This window comes from Ischnura elegans, chromosome 12 (assembly GCF_921293095.1).
Source record: "Ischnura elegans chromosome 12, ioIscEleg1.1, whole genome shotgun sequence".
Classification (NCBI taxonomy): domain Eukaryota; kingdom Metazoa; phylum Arthropoda; class Insecta; order Odonata; family Coenagrionidae; genus Ischnura; species Ischnura elegans.
In genome coordinates, this window is record NC_060257.1 from 32,765,847 (window position 1) to 32,785,982 (window position 20,136).

General features: G+C 36.8%; 1 protein-coding gene across 9 annotated transcripts in view; it reads left to right on the forward strand.

Moving 5' to 3' along the window:
* The window catches only part of LOC124169223 (CCR4-NOT transcription complex subunit 3), a 69,910-nt gene that overhangs the window by 33,481 nt on the left and 16,293 nt on the right, over positions 1-20,136 (forward strand). For 3 of the 9 annotated variants that reach the window (XM_046547756.1, XM_046547760.1, XM_046547759.1), the window contains exons 8-14: positions 2,349-2,474; positions 6,378-6,691; positions 8,540-8,633; positions 10,696-10,857; positions 15,815-16,023; positions 17,205-17,504; positions 18,450-18,659. In XM_046547756.1, the coding sequence (XP_046403712.1) occupies positions 2,349-2,474; positions 6,378-6,691; positions 8,540-8,633; positions 10,696-10,857; positions 15,815-16,023; positions 17,205-17,504; positions 18,450-18,659 (1,415 nt within the window). The remainder of the gene's footprint in view (positions 1-2,348; positions 2,475-6,377; positions 6,692-8,539; positions 8,634-10,695; positions 10,858-15,814; positions 16,024-17,204; positions 17,505-18,449; positions 18,660-20,136) is intronic. The other 6 variants (XM_046547758.1, XM_046547757.1, XM_046547763.1 and 3 more) reach the window with 6 other exon arrangements.

Consider the following 20,136-nt stretch of genomic DNA (forward strand, 5'->3'; position numbering starts at 1 on the left):
GTGTTTCAGTTGACATTCCACTTATGATATCCATTATAAATAAAAAGGCATATCAAGAAGCATAACAAAATGCAATTGTTGAACCTTCACTCTTGATACATTTAAATTTTTACACCTCATTTTCCTCGGTGGATGATATCTCGCCACTGCGTAACTTGGGATCACGTATATTTCGCATGCTATTTAAAAAAGACAAAAGACATACGGGATTCGCAAGATATTTTGTGCAATATCGTTGCTGGAGGTTCAAATGTCTTACATGACCTAAACGGCACTCAAACAGTAAAACACCATTAGAAAGGAGCACTTTTATTTATTAATTTTATTGAAATCTGTGTGATGGCGTCTAGTCAACTTTTTTGAAAAATCTCTCAGTGAAGGCTGAACTACAACTTTCTTATTCTCTTGATATAGGAGCCTATAGCAAGCTGTCTCTCTCTCAAAAAATCACCTTGTTAAAAGTCAACTCTGAGCTTGATCGTAAGCGTTCCACATGTACTGCCGTTACTGCCATATGAAACAGTTGAATGTTGGGACATGCTGTAAGCATAGCGGGACTTTTAAAAAATTATAGACAAATGTTGAAAAGTCTGAATTTAGCGTACGAAATTCAAGTAAAAGGTGTCAATTTGGAATGTACGAAAGTGTGAATTGTATGAAGGTCGAGTGTACGGAAGTCGAGGACTGCCTGTAATTCATTCATTAAAAAAAGGCCTCAATTCTGTGTCATCCTAAAATGCCCTAGTGTCACCACCATTTCATGAAGAGATTTGGCTACATTTGAAATGGATTGCAGTTTTTCTTCTTTTGAGGAAAATGAATTCATTTCCATTCACCTTGCGTCGTCTTTGATTGTATTAACATCACCAAGACCAGTTGTAGGATGGTCACCTCTTTTAAGTTTCCATTCGTAAGGATTCCTCTATGCTGTCATGGTATGAATAGTTGACAAGTATTTTTTTTTGTATTCATCTCAGATTTTATACTCTATGAATGGGTTCTAACCATTATTTCATTTTTCTCTACTTCTCATGATTATTTCTATGTCAAATCTTCGTTCATTGTTGTTATGATATTTTTAGTCATGTTGGACTTCCTCATGCTAATGAGCCACCCCATCATCAGTCAAGAATCCTAAGATTGGTTTAAATATGTACACCAACGGATGAAGTTTGTCTTGAAAAAATATTTGACTCATCCGGGATTCGAACCCAGATCTCCTGATTGGCGGTCAGGTGTGTTAGCCAGTTACACCACCAAGCCATTTTCTCAGAGCGAACTTCGGGATGGGTTTTACCGAACCAGATGTTAACGCAGAGGTCCTCACTGTGGCACATGTGGCGAGGGTCGTGCTTACTAAGCCACTGTCAGGGTGAAAAACCCTTATTTTGTCACTGGTTTGGGACAACGAATTTCAAAGCACTGCAGGAACAAGTGACTTTGTACGCAGTGACACGCACGGGTGCAAAGTTAAATACACCAGTGGATGAAGTTCACCATGAAAAAATATTTGACTTAGCCGGGATTTGAACCCAGATCTCTCGATTGCCGGTCAGGTGTGTTAGCCAGTTACATCACCAACCCATTTTCTCAGAGCGAACTCCGGGATGGGTTTTACCGAACAAGATGTTGACATCACAAGTACACACTGGGCTGATGCAGGTCTCCATTCCTCTCTTGTATCCTCTAGCCTTGCCATAGCGATGTATTTCTTCTCTTTTACATCCTACATAACCTAACTCATTTGGGGCCCTCCCTTGCACATCTTTCCATATGTCCTTCCATGATTGATTTCATCTGGCCATCATGTCTCAAAATGTGTCCCACTAAGTTGTCCAGTCATCCCATATGCTCTCATAATTATCTTCTGCTCTGCTGACTTAATGTAATTAGTTTGTCATAGCTTCATTTGATGCCTCTACTGCTGTTTGATTTTACGGTTATTTTTTTCTATAATATCATAAAAACTGCTTTTTATTTTCTTAGTTAGAGACAACCGCGAACGTCTCATTTTGATTCTCATTTCATTTTCTGTTATTTCATGGAGGCACTTCCCTGTTTGCAGAAATAGTCTTGCTTTCCAGTCGCTGGTCTAATCGTTTGAACTGTCTTGAAAAATTTGCTGTTCTTCCTATAGGATTTTAATTTTCCTTAAGTTTTTGAGAATTTTGTTTTTTTGGCCACCCTGATTACAAAATTTTTTATTTGTTGTAGTAATGTCATCTAACCAGCACCAACTTTTGAGTCCTCTGTATGTCATTGTGTACTTGCAATCACAGCACTTTTTCCCTTTGAAGTTCATCAGCCCTCTCTATGTTCTCATATACATTATATTTCCCTCTTCTTAGGCAATTTTGCTGCTATCGTTGGTTCTTCTTCAGCATCCAATAATGGGGGTAATTCAGTATCATCTGTTGGAGGGTCATCAATTATTAGCTTAGTAGGGCCTATCCTTCAGGGCAAGGGACAAATTGGTAAGGAAACATTGAAGCATCATTGTTTGGAAAGCTTTCCTTTTTTTAATTCAAAGTAACAAAATTGCTTATCATTCCTGTACTATAAGGTGCTTAACTGTTTGGCTTTAAAGATTTTAATTGGCTCATTCACCAACTTTTTTGTTAATTGTGTTAGTATGAAAAATACATAGACTTAAATTTTTCCAATTTTTTTATCTGTCACCTTCTTCTCAAGCTATTGGCAGCAAAAAAATGACAGCCTTGACTCGTGTTAGATAAGTAGAGGAAAATATTTACAGTTATAAAATCTTGACAGTCAAGATCACATGTTGAATTACTGGAGAATGATTGAACTCAAACTGGGCTTTGCTTAGGTCAGGGTAAAAAAGCATTGAAGCAGGAATATTCTCCTCCTGGCTCCATCGTCCTGTTAGTTTGCCTGCGGTTTATAGAAATTCAGTGCCTTTACAGATTAGATGGTGATGTCACGAACCCCTGCCAAACACTAATCGCCTCTCAGCTACTCCTCTCTTCTTAACATCTGCCTTGTGTGTCTTGTTGTTGTTTACACTCTTGTTATTTTTTTCATTCCTCAGTGAACGGTTCTCCCTAAATTATTTCATGAACCAGAATTCTAATGATGTTACTAACTCAGGAAAAATAGGTGGCAACATTTTTATTTTTTACTTTAAGCTTATGTGAAGATTTTTTTTTCATGTTTAACTGATCTTTCACTTCCATACACCATCTTATTTTAATAATTTGCGATTTTGAGTGTTAGTGAGCGATCCCATTGTGTGGTACATAAGGGCCTGAGGTTATGCCTTTTGTGTGTTAGTCGTATTCCCCCTTAATTCTGCATCGTAAATTTTTCTAGAGATGACAGGATTAACTTTTTTCTGTTCCTATACATGGTCCCATATTACGAGATAATTATTGGTTTATGTGGTTTTAGTGCACTAATACATGTGTACATATGTTAATGTTTGATGTAGCATTTCAATGTTTTGAAAAATCATTCAGGATTATGTTTTTCCTAATGATGTAGGAAATTAACAGTGTTTTGAAATTTTGGGATAAGATTGCACCGTGATTCATTACCAGTTTTTTTAGTAGTGGATTGTTGATCTCTAGTGGTTTCACCATAGTGATGAGGAAATAGTTGCATTTCAGTTTAATTATGTTAAGGTGCTGACTCCATGGGGCCTGAGGGGGTCCGAGCCCCTGCAAAAATTCGTTTGGGGGGCAGAGCCCCAATAGTTAAAGAAAATTAATAAATTTGAATACCGTATTTAACTGAATATAGTCCTCCCTTTTTTTTACAAAAATGCCTGTGGTATAAGGAAAGGAGGGACTATATTCAGTGAAATACGGTATTCAAATTTATAAAAATTCAAATCAAAATTTAAAATTTTATCCCGAAACTGAAGTCTCAAAATTTGGGGGGGAGGGGGGTGGGCTATATTCAGAGAAATATGGTGCATAACAATTTATTCTTTTCATGATAGTTTAGCATTTCTTTAAATATAATTTTAGTATTTTCAGAACTACATATTAACTGTTCTGTAATAGTCATAACTCTGTAAGCATAGTTATTACTGTAAATTAAATTAGCTTTTTACGAAAATATGGTGAATATGTTTATTATTTGTTTCTTTTTCAATGCCGAAAATGTGTCAGGCTAGTCGAGTTTCTCGGAGTGTCGAGCTATCGATAATCAAGTTTTCGGGATTCTATTGTTGATCACATGACTCTTGTAAAATGCTTTTAAAAAATTATAATTCGCAATTTTTCATCTAAAATTTAGAAAATTTCTCCGGGCAAAACCCATGGTATGGGCTCCCTAATTGTTTTTGTAAGTCGACTCCCCTGATCAATTGTACATTTAAAGATACACTAACAAATTTAAGAAATGAAAGCACTGATGTTATTCCTATGTGGAGAGTAACTGACATCTGTTCTTAAGCTCAATACTGAATATGCTTCCCAGTTATTGAGTTTAGGGCAGTGGTGCATAACACTCAAGGAATTATCATGGATGGAAGCGACCAGTGTCAAAAGCAACTTTCCAACCCCTTATTCATAAATGGCTTCAGAACCTTGATGTATATTTTGTTGCCAATAGCTGAAATAAACAGAAAGTAAAACATTGCAAGGTACAGTTCTTCAAATTTGGCAAAATATACCAAAAATGTGGGTGAGCTTGCTCATTACAAGGGGTGAGATATTGAAACATTTTAATTTTTCTGATCGCCATTGTTAACCATTGATACTGCAACAGCTGAAGGGTTAAGCATCTTAATAGGAAAGCCAGGAAACAAATTTTGAGAATCATCAGTTTGTCTCCAGGTTCAAATACTGATGGTGTAGCTTATTTTTTTCTGAAGCTGAGTCCTTATCCTCAATAAATCTATAATTTCTTTTTAAGAAACTTAGTCCTAAATATCTATAAATTAAAATTGTGTGTATTTTCTCCACTTAGCTAGCCGCATAACTAATTTTACTGCTCTTTATTGTTGTGTTGTAGGTGTGCTGTGTATTTTTCTGGTGGAGTAACACATTTATCAACTGAATCAGAAGGCATCTTCCATGCTAAAAAAACAAAGTTTAGAATTTTATTTAAATTTTCCCTCAACCTAGATTTTTTTAAATGTTCTTATTTTTTATAACATTATCTTTATATATTCAGTTAATTTGATAATTTATCCTCTTTGTACAGTAAAGTAGTGTATCATAGGTAAGAATTTATATGCAAGTTTTTGAGTTATTGAGAATTTCATTGGATTTAATGTTGTGAGAGTCAGATATATTGACCTTCATAAATATGAAACACTGTATTGAAGTAGTATAAATTTATAGGTTTTTAAAAATTAAGAGCCTAAATGAGATTTAAAAATTAGTTAAAAATTGTGGATAAATATAAAAAATCTCCTTGATTTACCTTAGATTATAATTATGCTTTGTTCTTTCTGGAGTACATATTGGTTTAATAAATTTCAGTTAAATTTATTATTTATAAATATTAAATGTAGCTCTTAGGTTTTCATGAGATTGGTTTGATGCTCTGGTGATAGGAGGGAAAATTTCGACTTATCGAGGGAAGTCCCTAAAGTGTCACCTACAAATCTCGTTCAAATTTGGCTAGGTGATAGGAAATGGATACCCATTAAGTGAAGTGTTTGTTTCAGCCACTAACGCTCAATACTTTTCGAGATATTAGTAATGGAAAGTACCAGGGAAACACCTAAATTTATGCAACATGCACCACAAAAATACACCGTCTTTGCTATTCATCCTATGGATATGGAGTATAAGGGCCTATTGTAGTGTGGCTGGTTGCAAGAATTAAAGCGTTTCCGTGTTACTTTCCATCAGGTGGGGATCCAGGATTTTTTTCTGGGGGCGGGGGGGCACAAGGGTCCAACAGGCAAACGATCTTCTCATACTTGAGATTAAAAACAAGATACAGCAATTATTTTATGAAAGATTCTCTTTATTTTAATATGAAATTAAATGATTGAGAGTCCGTAATACACAAAACAAAACTAACATAATGATAACCATATTAAAATATTTTGTCTACTTTTTGAGAGTCTAGGAGGGGTACGTGCCCCTCCCCCCCTCTAAATTTTCCTATGCTTTTCACCACTAATATCTCGAAAAGTATTGAGCATTGGCAGATGAAACAAAAGCTGTACTTCATTGGTATCCATTTCCTATCACCTGACCAAATTTGAACATGATCTGCTGGTGACACTTGCGGGACTTGCCTTGTTTGAAGGACTGCAGTTTTGCTTTCCTTCATTTATGAAATTGTTCTGTATAAAAGCCAGCATGCAGGGATGAATACCGTTAAAAATGCTGAAAAGCGTGCCAGGACTGGCTCATGTGTACTCATAATACTCCGTTTCTCCTTTCAAGCAGCCCATGTGATAACCGAGAATGGTCCTCAGAGTGGGCAGGGAGGCAAGGTGTCGACGAGTGCCTCAGATCATCACATCCTCGGTCACCACCATCACTTACATCCGCCCCCGCCCCACTTGCACCCTTCGCCCTCGTCCACCCCTCCCACTCCTCCTCAAGCCCCAACGCCACCCTCGTCATCGTCCAACAACCCCCTCTCCTCGTCACCGGCGCCCTCATCTACGTCTCTTCAAGCACATCATCTACACTCCACGCCGAACCAGAGGCATCAATCAGGGTCCACAGTGTTAAACGGGCCCATCAGCAACAAGGTAATTTAGGCAAAGCATGCCCATGTAAAACGATTTGTGTTGAAACTGCAGTGGAGCCAGCAGGAGTTGTCCCATGAATGGCAGAGGGTTTATCTTGTATGATATGCGGCACAATGTAGTGAAAATTCTTAGTATTAGTTAAATGAGACCAATATTTCCACATGATTTATTTTAACACTGCAGGTTTCGCTGTTACAAAAAACATTATCAGGTGCATAATATGCCTTAGAGTTTTTCTTTATTAACCGTATTTCTCCGAATGTAGTCCCCCTCTGAATATAGTCCCAAGCCTAATTTCGAGGCTTCAGTTTCGGGAAAAATTTAAAAAATGCTTCTGAATATAGTCCCCCCTTTACTTTTATCATTGCTATTTTTTGAAAAAAAAAGGGGACTATATTCAGATAAATACGGTATGTCTTAGTGCTTAAGAGGAGGGAGTAAGATGGAAGATGTTATTTGGGTGTCTTCTTTAGCATTTTGGTCGTCCCCCACCCTAGAGCCTTTCCCCCCCAAGCCTTCCCTCCCCCACTCCTCTCCCAAGACCCTAAAAAATGACCCTTTCTCCCAAAACCTTCTGTATAAGACTTTTTGACACCCAAACCCCATCCTCCGTCTTACCCCCACCCCTTAAGCACTAAGACATATAAAGAAGAACTCTTAGGTATATGATGCATTTGTTAATTTTGTTTGTAACAACGAAATGCATCTGTTGAAATAAAGCCTGTGGAAATATTGCAATGTCTAATTTAGCTAATAATGGTGGAGGGCTAATGGGGGAAGGGTTACCTTGTCAGGAAAGGATGTATCTTCAGACAAATATGACTAGGATTCTAATAAAGGGATTTGCATACCCTAAAAAGGCATTCTGAAATAAAGAGCATTTCCTAGTAGTTTTGACAATTTATGTTCAAGTGATAATGTTGTATGGCAATTTGAGGATGTGACTTGTCAATGGAAGACGGACAACGATTGGCTTAGTACATTTATTACTGCTGGCATCTCCACCCTTTTCCTCCGTCATGGGACAACTCTGGCCAGTGCAACTGTTGACATGTGTGCCATCAGAATACCGATGCCTACAACTGGTGAATGGTGCACCTCTACTGTTTATTCTCTCATATTCATTATTACTGCCACCCTGTTGCTGAGATGATCAAGCTCAGAATATCAGCTTAATATTTGAGGCTTGTACATGAAGTGCTGCTTTGTTTTTTGGTGATTATTTACCTCTTTTTGTTGACAACTAGTATATTTTTATCTTTTGTCCCCCTGCTCATCCATTTTTGATAGTTCATATTTTTATGCTGATGCTCATCAAACTACTCATGTGAGCCCAGGCATTTCCTGTAAAATTTAAGATAATTTTGGTGAATATTTATAAAAAATTCCTGAAAAACAAATATTTAATATCCGTTGGACAGCAGTTTTAACCATATGTTGAAAATACTGTAAGACTTGCCTCCTTCCTCTCTCCCCCCACTAAATTATTGAAATTCTCATGCTTGTGGCTTAATCCAGGGTGAGCTTTACCCTCACATATTCAAACCATTCATGTAAATCCAATGAGATAGTGAATATCATTCTAATGACAATGTTGACTCTGATTTAATTGTTTTTTTCATCACTGGGTGGGTTTGTATTTTGATTGGAAATACATATACGTCATGTTACCATTTTGGGAAATTTCATTTTTTATTTCAATTGGTAGCTTTCTTAGGGGGGTAACAGAATTTATTCTTTGGACATTTTTCTGTTAAGTTAGAGTTGCAATATATAATTTATTTATTTGACTTTGGGTGACATGGGGTATGAAGTAATTACAAAATGCCATCATTACCTTTTCTATAGGTTGTTGCAGAAGGCATGTCATCTCTGAAGTCCATGGCACAGCAGGTGATTGACATGGCGGGACTTGAATTACCTTCAACTGAATCTTCAGAAGGTATGTGTTTGTTTATTGTATGTAATGAAGAAAATTAGCGAAGGGTGGAAGTTAATGCTTGCATGTGCTGAGTGAGTGCTAGATGAAAATATGTTGGTTCTCCTCAGGTGTGACATACCTTTACTGCTCTGAGTATAGTCCTCCTATATTTTTTTTACATAAGCTCCTGGAGAAAATTATTGGGGAGGACCACTTTTGAGCACTAGGGAATATTTTTTTCCAAATTGGAATCCCTGAAATTTGGGGACATACTTCTGGTATGGATTACTATGATAAAATTTTTAGATGCTAATGAGTAGGACCCTAATATGCCCTCAGGATTACATGTCAAGTCCTGTTATGAGCAAAGATAGATCTTTTAGATATCCTAAAATGAAATAATGCATCTAGAAATTACAATTGGGATTGTTCTGCTGGAATTCATATTCTATTTGATCTCTTAAGTGTCTGCATAGCCAATTTTCCCCTCAGGACTGCTGCAGTTAGTATTTTTCTCTTGTATGTAACAGTTGTTTCTATGTTTTGTTGTGTGATTCTATTGACTGAAGAGGTTCAACCTCGGTGAAATTTAATATTGTCTTTTTGTGGATAGTAAAATCTCTGTTTCAATGCTCTGTTGATTTGGACTAATGATATACACACAACTTGCTAAATTAGCTTTAGTTGAACTCTTGTGCTGTTGACATAGCTTCTGGGTTCCTGGTGAATTTTATGGTATGTCTGAAGGACAGTGTCTTTCGTACTTTGGCTCTCCTATTCAAACCTAAAGTCATAATTGGATTAATTGGTCATTTTATGCAAATGAGGCTTTATTTAAAAAGAACCACCAGTTTCATCTTGTTATAAATAGCATTATAAAATATGTGCTACCATTTTGAACTCCTCATGTCCTGCAAAAATTCTTTGCATCATGATTATGAATAGTAATGAGTTTCAGGTAAGGTAGAAAAGGAACCAAAAGTCTTCAGATGTTGAATAAATAAAATGTAATTAAACTGTTAAAGGGTATATGGCATGCACTCAGGGAAGAATGTTCAAGCAGCTGTAACTTAGAAGACGTGCACATTAAACGGGCCATTTAAGTGCATTGACAAAAACTAGGTTTAGGTACAGTAACAGATGTGAATCAAATGATGTAGGGGCTTGGCAAGAATGGAAGCCTTTGAAAGGTGATGCAGGTTGTTGTTGTAGCATATCCATGTGGATAACGGAAGAAGTAAAGCCAGAATCGATTTAGTGTGCTGGAGTCCAGATATCAAAATGCACAGGGAATCAAAATTAAATTTAGAGAAACTTGTTGATTATGAGTAACAGGAAAGAAAATAAAATAAAGTTAAGTGAGGGTGGCCTAAGTATTACACATTGAATGTAGCAAGAATTTGACTTCATCTGCAGCAAAGGACTTCATCATCTTAAAGGCAATGAAGAGTTGCAATAAATCAACTTGAATATCATGAAGCTGATGATGTGAAGGAACTTTGACAATTAGGGAATTGTCATTCGTTGGTTATTTGAATAAAATTGCCTTAATGAACTGTACCTTCCTTTGTTGGGCTATCTCCCAAGTTTGCAGGTCTTTCTTGTTGAATTCTTATTACCATTATCAAGAAGAACGAAGTTATCAAGATCGTCCCAGCATTAAGATTAACGATGAATTCAACCCATAGCGGGACAAATGCTTGCGCTACGCCATGTAATGAAACAAGGAAACAACTGTGAAGAATCACCGGTCATCTGTAGTGAATGATGAAATCAATGTTTTCTGGACAAGTTGCAGTCTCTTAGAGATGTTTCAGAAGCTCTTCCAGCGGCTGGCACTACCAACTCGTCAGTGGAGTTTGCTCATCGGAAGTGTTCTGTAACTAGTTACATTAGGACGGTTGAATTTTATGGAACGTTTTTGAGATTTCTGAATGAATTTTGAAGTACATAAACCATTATGATTTTTGGAACCCAGAAGCCATGTTGTCCTCATTGTCGGTTTGTGCCTGTGAGCTTTTTGCGGGATAAATTTTTTCTCTGTGAATGGTCTTGAGGAATTTTTCTCAATTTGTCCATGTAGGAACTTATAATGGAAATGGAAATTCCAAAGTTCCTCTTCACCATCTCCAACATCATCACTTATCACAACAGCAACAGCATCAGACGATGCAGTTATTACAGCCAACTGCCAATTCACCTCCTCCCCTTTCTTCCCCTTCGTCTGTTGGACATTCAACAGGAAGTGAGTACGCTTTTGATTCAATCCTTTTTTGTATGGAGCTTTATCATACTATGCTTCAACCGAGGAACTCGAGAAGAGGATGAATACATTAGTCTTAGACATGATACCTTTTTAAAAGCTGGACTCCATTGGATGTTGTAGAAGAATGAAGTTGTCCGTCAATTTGTTCATACTTGTTTCCTTCTGCATTACCTTCTTGCCAGGTTTTTTTTTGGGTCGCATGAAATGTTAGTCAGCCTCTCTACATGTTTGCCTCCATGTGCTTTTTGTGTCTTTGTCTACCCGTATGTTGAAACTATTCGAGCATGGAATTTATGGTCTGTGTTTGTGAAAGTGTCTCTTTAGTTTAAGACAGCTCCTTAGACATGATGGGATGTGATTGAAAAATTATGGGAGGAATTAAATTTAAGGGTATGTCATGGATGATTATTAACCACACCAGTGATTGATGTGAAGATCTTTTGAAATTGTGGGGAAGTCTCTCACAATGTTTGAGTGGTAAAGAAATGAAACCACTGAAAAGTGATGCTGATTCTTGCTGTAGGAAATGAAAATGGATAACTGAGGAAGTGAAGCCAGGATTGATGAATTGTCAGGAAACAAGCTATTGAAAGTAATAAGGAAATAATTTAATGCTGAGAATTCTTCTTGAATGAGAGTTGCAGAAAATAAATGCTGAAGAATACAAATTTGAAGGAGAGATGAGTGAGGAAGAGTCAAGTAAAACATATTGAATATAGCAGTGGATGAGTCCTCAAAATGCAGATGAACTACAGTGGAACCTCGTTAAAGCGAGTACGGGCTATAGCGACACCCCGCTATTACGAGAGATAGCCGATGCACCGTCAATTGACCCTATAATGAGCGTGTTAAAAAATTCGTTTTAACGAGACCGTTTCGGTGTTGGCTCTCGCCATAGCGAGGGTTTCACCGCCGGAAGACTTTCATCAAGACTCCTTAACCTCTGTAATTGCTAGCGATCTGTTAGAAATGAAGTTAATGGAGTGCTCAGTCTCAAATTTATGTCGTAAACTGTCTTTCGATAAATATAATGATTGACGAAACAATGCTTTGCATGATTTTTATTCAGTGCGGCGCTTATAAATTGTTTGAATAGTTAGTCGTTATTTGAGTAAGGGAATTTAGTGATGCAAAAAAACATCGCCTTTCGTCTGGATTTATGCTTACGTTTATCGGATAATGTTTATCTGTCGCCGCACCACTCCTGTTCCTGTATATCTGTTCGCAAGAGGTATATTGGCTATTATTTGCTCCACCTCCGGTAAAGCGACAATTCGCTATAACGAGTGTTTATAAGTGCACCGTGGAGTGTCGTTATATCGAGGTTGCACTGTATATACCATAAAAGATAGTGGACCATTTTATTGAACCGTTTGATCCTAGATGAAGCATAAAGACAATGGAAATATGGTTTTTCATGTGAACTTTCTGGTGATTGAAGATTATTTATGGAAAAAAAGCCCAAGGATTGTCAAGAACTTGAAAAACATCATAATAGTGCATTATTTGGAACATTCCTCCGTTACATACAGGATACAAACTTTTTTTTATTTATGTAGTTTATTTTCTCATAGAAGTTAATCACATGTATTTTAATTTATAGTGCTTCTGTGGTAAAATTTTTCATGGCAGGCAAATACCTGTTCGTAATGCAGTGTTCATGTATATGAAATTGAGCTTGTTTGGAAATGATTTGATCTTGATTTGTACTGGACATGTGGAGTCAACCATAAATTCGTTGAGGGCAATATGAACACAATATTTATGCAACATTACATTTGGGACAAAACCTAAGAATTAATGACTTGTTTTAATAAGGTAGTGAGTATCCATAATGAGTCTAACAAGATACATACTCTATAATTTAATTTTTTAAATATTGCTTATTGCGTTTCCTTCAATTTGAATAATAGCATTAGTAATTTTTATGTTGGATGCAGGACATTAAAATAGGTGCTAGATATTTTTTATGAATTCTGCATATCATAACTTTTGTTTTATACTGGTTACCGTGATACAGAACCTCGCTATTGAACTTTGAGAGTTTTGTCCCTATTTCCATTGAATGCTCAATTACCATTTGTGGTGAAAAGCTGATATATTCCTTGAAGAAAAAAGGTATTTCTAAAAGAAGAAAAAAACTCTTTAATCGAATTACGTTTAAACGAGAGAAAATCCATGGGAAAATTTAAACAACAGACAAGGCGGACTCATACATCTGAAATATCAGCCTCAAATGTGTAATTTCTGCACAGCCTGTCCTTGATGTTTCACAATACTTAGCCCATCACTGAAACGTGATGGAGGCTGAGCAAAGTTAATATTCCAGGAGTCTTTAAAGAAGATGGCTGTGAAGCTGATGTGAATGGTATTACTTTCTGGACTGACCTGCAAAGGCAACCCTCCAATTACTTCATTGAAGTGGTACAACCTTTGATTTGCATGCTCAATTATTAAGTTGGGCATATTTGGTACGTCAATATCAGTCTTCTTCATTGGAACCCCGACTTCACAGGAGTTAGAGTAATTTTCTCCTACAAGATCTAAGCCTGCTTGAGTGTGTATTTGAATGTATTTGTAAGCTTATCCCTGACAGCCTTAGCATGGTCTCATAAATCCTTATGAGGGATCCTTCGGGTTGAATGTGTGTATGTTTACGAAGTTTCTGGTTGAGAGGCTGTGGTTGGTAACTGCCCTCTTTCCATCATTATAGTCTTCAGAGCTCACATTCCCAGATTTCAAATGAAGATATGTTTAAATTTTATCAAATCTATGCAAGGTGTTAGTGAAATGAGGGTTCAATACCCCCCCGGACAGTTTTGGACATACAAGTGAAATGAAGACCCAGAGTGGGCTTGTAGGGTTACTCTCCCAAGGGCAAGGTCTGTAAGTGCGAGACTTTTCATCTGCACACCTTGGGTGGGGAAGGACAACGAAAGGAAAAAGTATAGGAGGCACCGGTACGATGAGAACCTGACGATGCCTCCAGGGAAAGGATTAGGATAGAATGGAAAGGATAGATAAATCCCAATGCCATCATTAGGGTGATGTGGTCCACTCCAGCAAAACCATGATTTGCTGTTCCTACAGAAATGGAAGAATATTCTTTAAATAAAAATATTCCACAATTTTTTCTGTAGATAGTTTTGGAGGTACGGTGTCATCTGTATCCCCTCCAAAAGAACACCTCCCATATGTATTCCTAATCCAAGTAAACACCCTAGAAAATTTTCTTGCCACAGCCTTTTATCTATGGATCCATGATCCGACCAACTTAATGATTAGGAATTCAATGCTACAGTATGACTAGTAGCTACGATTTTCAGGTTCGTTTAAGTTTCTAATCAGTAAAATTTATTGGTGTGATGTCCATTTTATTATTTATTACTGCATATACTTTTGTATTGCACTGTTTGGTTACTAAGTATCACTAGAGCAATATCCTATAAATGGCAGCATCTTGAGTGATGTGTTCCTTACATAAGGAATTCTGTTTCAAGTGGTGTTAGGGTAGTTAATTTGAAATATGGAACTCTGTCTGTGGTCTAAATGTATATTCATATTCTCCTTTGTTTCTCTTGTAAAAACCAATTATTTCAGTTTATTTTTCAATTTGCATGAAGTTAAGGCGTGATTAGATGCAGGACAGAATTGTTATTCTCTTTATTCTCCTACCCATCTTACTACCTCTAAAGTGTCATTCTAATTACTCATATCTTTGATATTACTGTGATTGGCCGTTTCAGACAGCCATTTTTGTTGTATACTGATTATGATCCTTCCAACAGTTTCAATAGTGATTTACTTTTGAGTCTACATCTCTTTAATGTAATGTTCAACTTATTTTGGGAAAAAATGAATAAAATTATTTTTAAAAACTTTGTAAAAAAGTAATATGAATCGGGTGAAAGTGATTGGAAATTCTATACATTATCTACTTAATTTGGATCTCATTAAGTGTAAGATTTTAAAATGCTTGAATTAGTTTGTTGAAGAATGTTAAATTGGATGAAGTAAATCATTAAATATTGCTGAGTCATTATAAATCATTCCTTTGAGGATTAGTGCTGATCATGTCAAGATATTTTTGGTGCCCAGTAAATAGAGCTTAGATAATTCAATCTAACATAGGATGAAGCCCATCTTAATAATAGAAATTCATATCTAATCATGAGCATTTTAGTTCCAATCTTTCCTTTGATTCAATTGTAAAATTTCTTTGAATCTTATGCATCCATTCAATTGAAAAACTTGTTTCTGGATATGAAAATGTAGGTAATGGAGAAAGAGGAATGTAGGATATGTAGGGTAAGAGAGTGTCTAGGGAACTGGCTAGGGAATTGATAGGCATATTATCAAATATGTACACTTTTAATAATGCAGAATTAGCAATGTGTAATCCAGGGGAAACAGTTAAATTTCAGGGAATAAAGAGTTGGAAAGTCTTCCATCTGTTAGGGAAGTAATGCTGGTATTTTTGTTTTTCCAACTTTTATTTGCGCTTATTTTTTTCAGTGTTCTTTGAATGCTGTAATAAGTTAGGAATAATACGAGGGAAAATGACACTTTTGTGCGAGAAATGTTAAATATACCAGGAAATACTTTTTCTTCGAGCTTTTAATGATGTTTTTTTTAGTGTGCCCTGTGTTCTGCCTTGAGAAATACTGACCAGCAATGGCCACAAAACATCAGGCAACAAACCCAAGGAGTACATTGGACTCACCCAAAAAACATCATCAACAGCTAATATATAAAGACCTGCAAAAGCTTTGACGAAGAAATACCTTTTCCCCAATCTTGTAGCAACAATGGGCAGATAAAAGAGGCTCTTCTGTATAGTTTCTTTGTTGTTTTATTAATTGCAAAGTTGCACGTTGCAGCTGTTTTGCATATTATCTATCTTGTATTAATGTTCCGATTTTGGTATTATTTTAAGCAGGTGGTGTCAGTGCAAACCCGTCTGGAGGTGCTAATTTAAACATTCCCCCTACGGCCTGCCCAACGTCTGCTCCCAATTCATCCGTGCCTCAGTCAACTCCAAATGTCCCATCAGCCCCTTCACCCTCACCCTCCTCTGCACAGCAGCAGGGACCAGTACCACAAAATGTGCAGCAGCAACCACTGCCTATCCTACAGCAACACCAGGTAAAGAAGTGACCCATGACGTCATAGATTATCTGACTTTGATTTTTTTTTTTAATATAGGTTAATGCATGTCAAACCATCTGTCATATGCACTACTTATTGGATATGTTGCTAGTATTTGTTGCAGAATTCTGTAATCCGACTTTGGAGACTAATATCTCAAAGATGGCTTATTCAATTTTAAAATCAAGTGCAGCAAATAAAAGCTTGTTTATTTCTGCATTTACTAGAGGTATGCATACTTTTTAATGTAAATAATAGTTTGTGTGCTTACAAACCATATGTCATTGAATTTTTGTGGTTGCAGGATGGATGCATTTTATTTATATACGGTTTAAGCAAAAAAAAAGATTGATGTATCAAAATCTCCTTAATATATTTCCTAAATAAGTGACTGCCGATTCTCTAGGTGGGACGTGGCTGTCCCATATCTCCAATATGCATCTCATCTTCTTATTTTTTTATAGCTTCTTATTTGTTATGGCTTGTCTTCTAACACCCCCATCAATCGCCTATCTATGTGGCTTGTGGGGCAGTTTTTATATGTGCAATGGATCAAATAAGTTTTCCAACAAGTAGAGTGGCACATCAAAATATTTTGTTGAAAATATAGCTGCTATTCCTGATGGATATTACATTGAGGTTGCTCATAAGACTCACATTATCTTTTAAGTTGACTCGGCAAAACTCATGAAGAAGGAAATATTTGATTGACTCGAAAATATTCTGTCCAGCTGACTACCCCATGATAGATATTCCAGTATTTTCGATAAATTTGTTTACATGGAGAGGTGACATAGTTACTAGTGCATTTGTTTACTTTTCATGATGACCATAGAGAAGGAAGAAGGCACTTACCTGTCAATCATGATTGACTAAACCACATAAAAGGCTTTATAAAGAAATTTTATTTTTTAACTTGCTTTTCCTTTGGTGGCAGGCATTATGGATCATAACAAATGGCATATTGCATAGCAGTGTTCTAATTTCGGCCATCATAAGTATGACCGTGGAATAATATGCAGAGGGAGAGAAAGCCACATTTCGGCATGGGGCAAATGTGGTGCTGCTCAGTTCGTTGGGAAACATTTTTGATCCATAGTACATAAATAATCATGATTGTTGTGGAGTGAATAAAAAGGCATTCAGCACTGAAAGGCATGTATCTGTGTGCATTGCAGGTGTCCACGGGAGTCCAGAGGGGCACGTCTCCATCGTCGACGGTGCAGCCACAGCCTCAGGTGCTTCCCCCACGGCAGCCGCCACAGCAGGCCCTACCTCCACCGCCCACGCTCGAGGCCCACATACCACCCCTCCTGGGGGTGGCGCCTCTGGGCCCAGTACCCCTCCAAAAGGAGCACCGATGTCAATTTCAAATGCTGGAGGTTGCCTTCTTCCACATGCCACACCCATCAGACTCAGAACGCCTCAGGCCGTATCTGCCCAGAAATCCATGTATTACTCACCAATATTACCCTCAGGTAAGACGTCAGTTGTTGTAGAGTTAGCCCTTTGCACGCTTTTATATTGGTTAAGGCATTACCATACTTTGGAAGTTCTTTCAGTGAATAAATTATCCATCTTTGGAACAAAGGGTGCCTTTTTATATCTTAATGTGTCGTATTACCAAAATGACTTCTTCACTAATAGTAATAATACTTGTCAAAAGTAATCAAAAACTCTACAAAGTATGCTATGTAAGATGGCTCAAATATGATTACGCACAAGCCTTCATAACTACCACATCCCATATGCATAGAGTTAGCAATTATTTCCACCTGATTTCAAAATTATTTTCTCGGTTTTTTTAATTGAAGCCTCCCCAGATCCAAGTAAATTTCTTTTATATTCTGAAAATAAAAAGGCACTGTACAAAAACTCAAATGACGTATAAAAAGTATTGCAAAAATGTTTTGAATGGCAGTAGGACGCAGCAGCTCTTGCCCAACTGTGAAACTGGAAACAGTGATGGAGTACTTTTGTAAAAAATCCAGAAATTAATCTTAAAATATTTGCTGAGTTGCTCTTTTCGTTGGGGTGGAATTAGATTTTTTTTACATGTCAAGCTGTTCTTCTCATAGGAGTGCATTCAGTTAACTATTTCACCATGCAGGGCTTTCATTATTGTGAATTAAGGGACAAGGCATGTACACATAAACAATCACGAAACATTCTTCTCATGAGTATATTTCATGTCGTCTTGTTAAACATATCTCAAAGATTAAACATTTGTAGAAGAAATCATTTTACTGATCTTTTCATGTGAACTTAACTTTTTTTATGGGAAAGAGACAAACAGTGTTTCATTTCTTGTTAATTAGTTTCACTTTGATTTTCTAATGATAAAGGTAAAATATTTTAATGGCAACTTTTTATATTATTTCTTCTTCAGTTTGTGAATAAATATTTTATTCTCCATTTTTCAGGGTCCTCTCCACCATTCAGACACTCTGGAATTCTTCCAAAGGTTGTCCCCCGAAACCTTGTTCTTCGTGTTTTACTACATGGAGGGCACAAAGGCGCAATACCTTGCTGCAAAGGCCCTTAAAAAGCAGTCATGGCGCTTCCACACTAAGTACATGATGTGGTTCCAAAGGCATGAAGAGCCCAAGTTAATCAATGAAGAATATGAGCAGGTAATAGTCAATTTTCAATATATATTACTATTATCTTAAATGTAACATTTCCTGACTGGAATTCATAAATCATTGTCCAATAGGTAGCATTTTACATGACTGTACAGTGGTAGTTTGGTTTAACGAGTACTAATTATCCCCGGGAAATCACTGTTATATCAAATAGTGGCGGTTGAAGCCCCTCCATTCCCATATTTACCTCTATTTACGGCTTTTCTTTGATTTTGGTGCTATTTCACTGGGCAATAAGATTGAATATGCCATAACTTGCATATTGGTGTATAATTTTGCCAATGAAATATCACATTTCTATTATTATTGTTCATTTCCTGAAACCACACATTCATGGTTGTGAGTCACACGATGTGTAGCATTGTGATCATGGAACTGGTGGTACCATCCAGATTTTTAAGATGTGTCTAATAGCTGAACTAAGGAAGAAACCATATTCCAGACCCCATTCCCAACATTTACATTGCACAAACATGCATGGAAGGCAGTCGTAGTGGGACTCATTTACTTGAGCGTTCGGCACAATCATGTCACCTGCAATGCTAAGAAACAATAAACGTAGAAAATACAGCTACAAGTTAATCAGTCCCTCATGGGAAGCATGGCTGCCATGAGGAAGTTTATTAGCTAAAGTTTGCATTCAGTATTACCTGATGCGGTGATATGAATCCAGAAATAATTGCTTGCCTTCCTAATGATACCATTTCAGTTAAATATAATGTCAAGAACCCCACTGGTGAGTCAGGAAAAATGTCTAAATTTTCACTCAATGCTTTCGGATTTGTTTAAAAAGGAAATAAGTGACTGGCAATCTTTGAAGTTATGACTTTCTATATGTATTAATCCATTTGTGTGATCAGTGGTGAGGGGTAGATGACATTCTGCTGCCATTGAATTAGCTAGGCTATTTAATTAGCTTCTCTGCCTTCCACTCCATGCATACAGATTATAGATAAACTCTTTTATCTCACAAAAATCACACCAAGTTTAGTGAGTGAATCACTTGTGCATTTCGATGACTTTTTGTGCTTGAGACAGTGCACTGGTAACACTGGATATGACAATACTAATATGAGGTAGGTTGATCTCATGACCAAAATGAGACCAGTTCTGCGTGACATCACTGGAGTGCAATTCGTGCAGAAGGTAAACAAAAACTAAATAAATGAACAAAGATATATGGTTTACTCGAGTATTGGCACTGAAGTTGCAGATAAGAGCTCTTATAATTCTGTCTTTTTCAATGTCTAAATAGCATCAAGGCACATACATATGTACAATCTAAGGTGTCTCCAAGCACTACATGAAACAAGTGACTTTGTACGCAGTCACATGCACAGGTGCAAATGTAAAAACATCAAGGATGAAAAAAAAGCCAAATATTTTTAATGGAAAACTTTACCTTTCGTGTTTATAAATCTATGGCATGGCTATACAATTTATGTTTCATTGGCTATTCCGGATT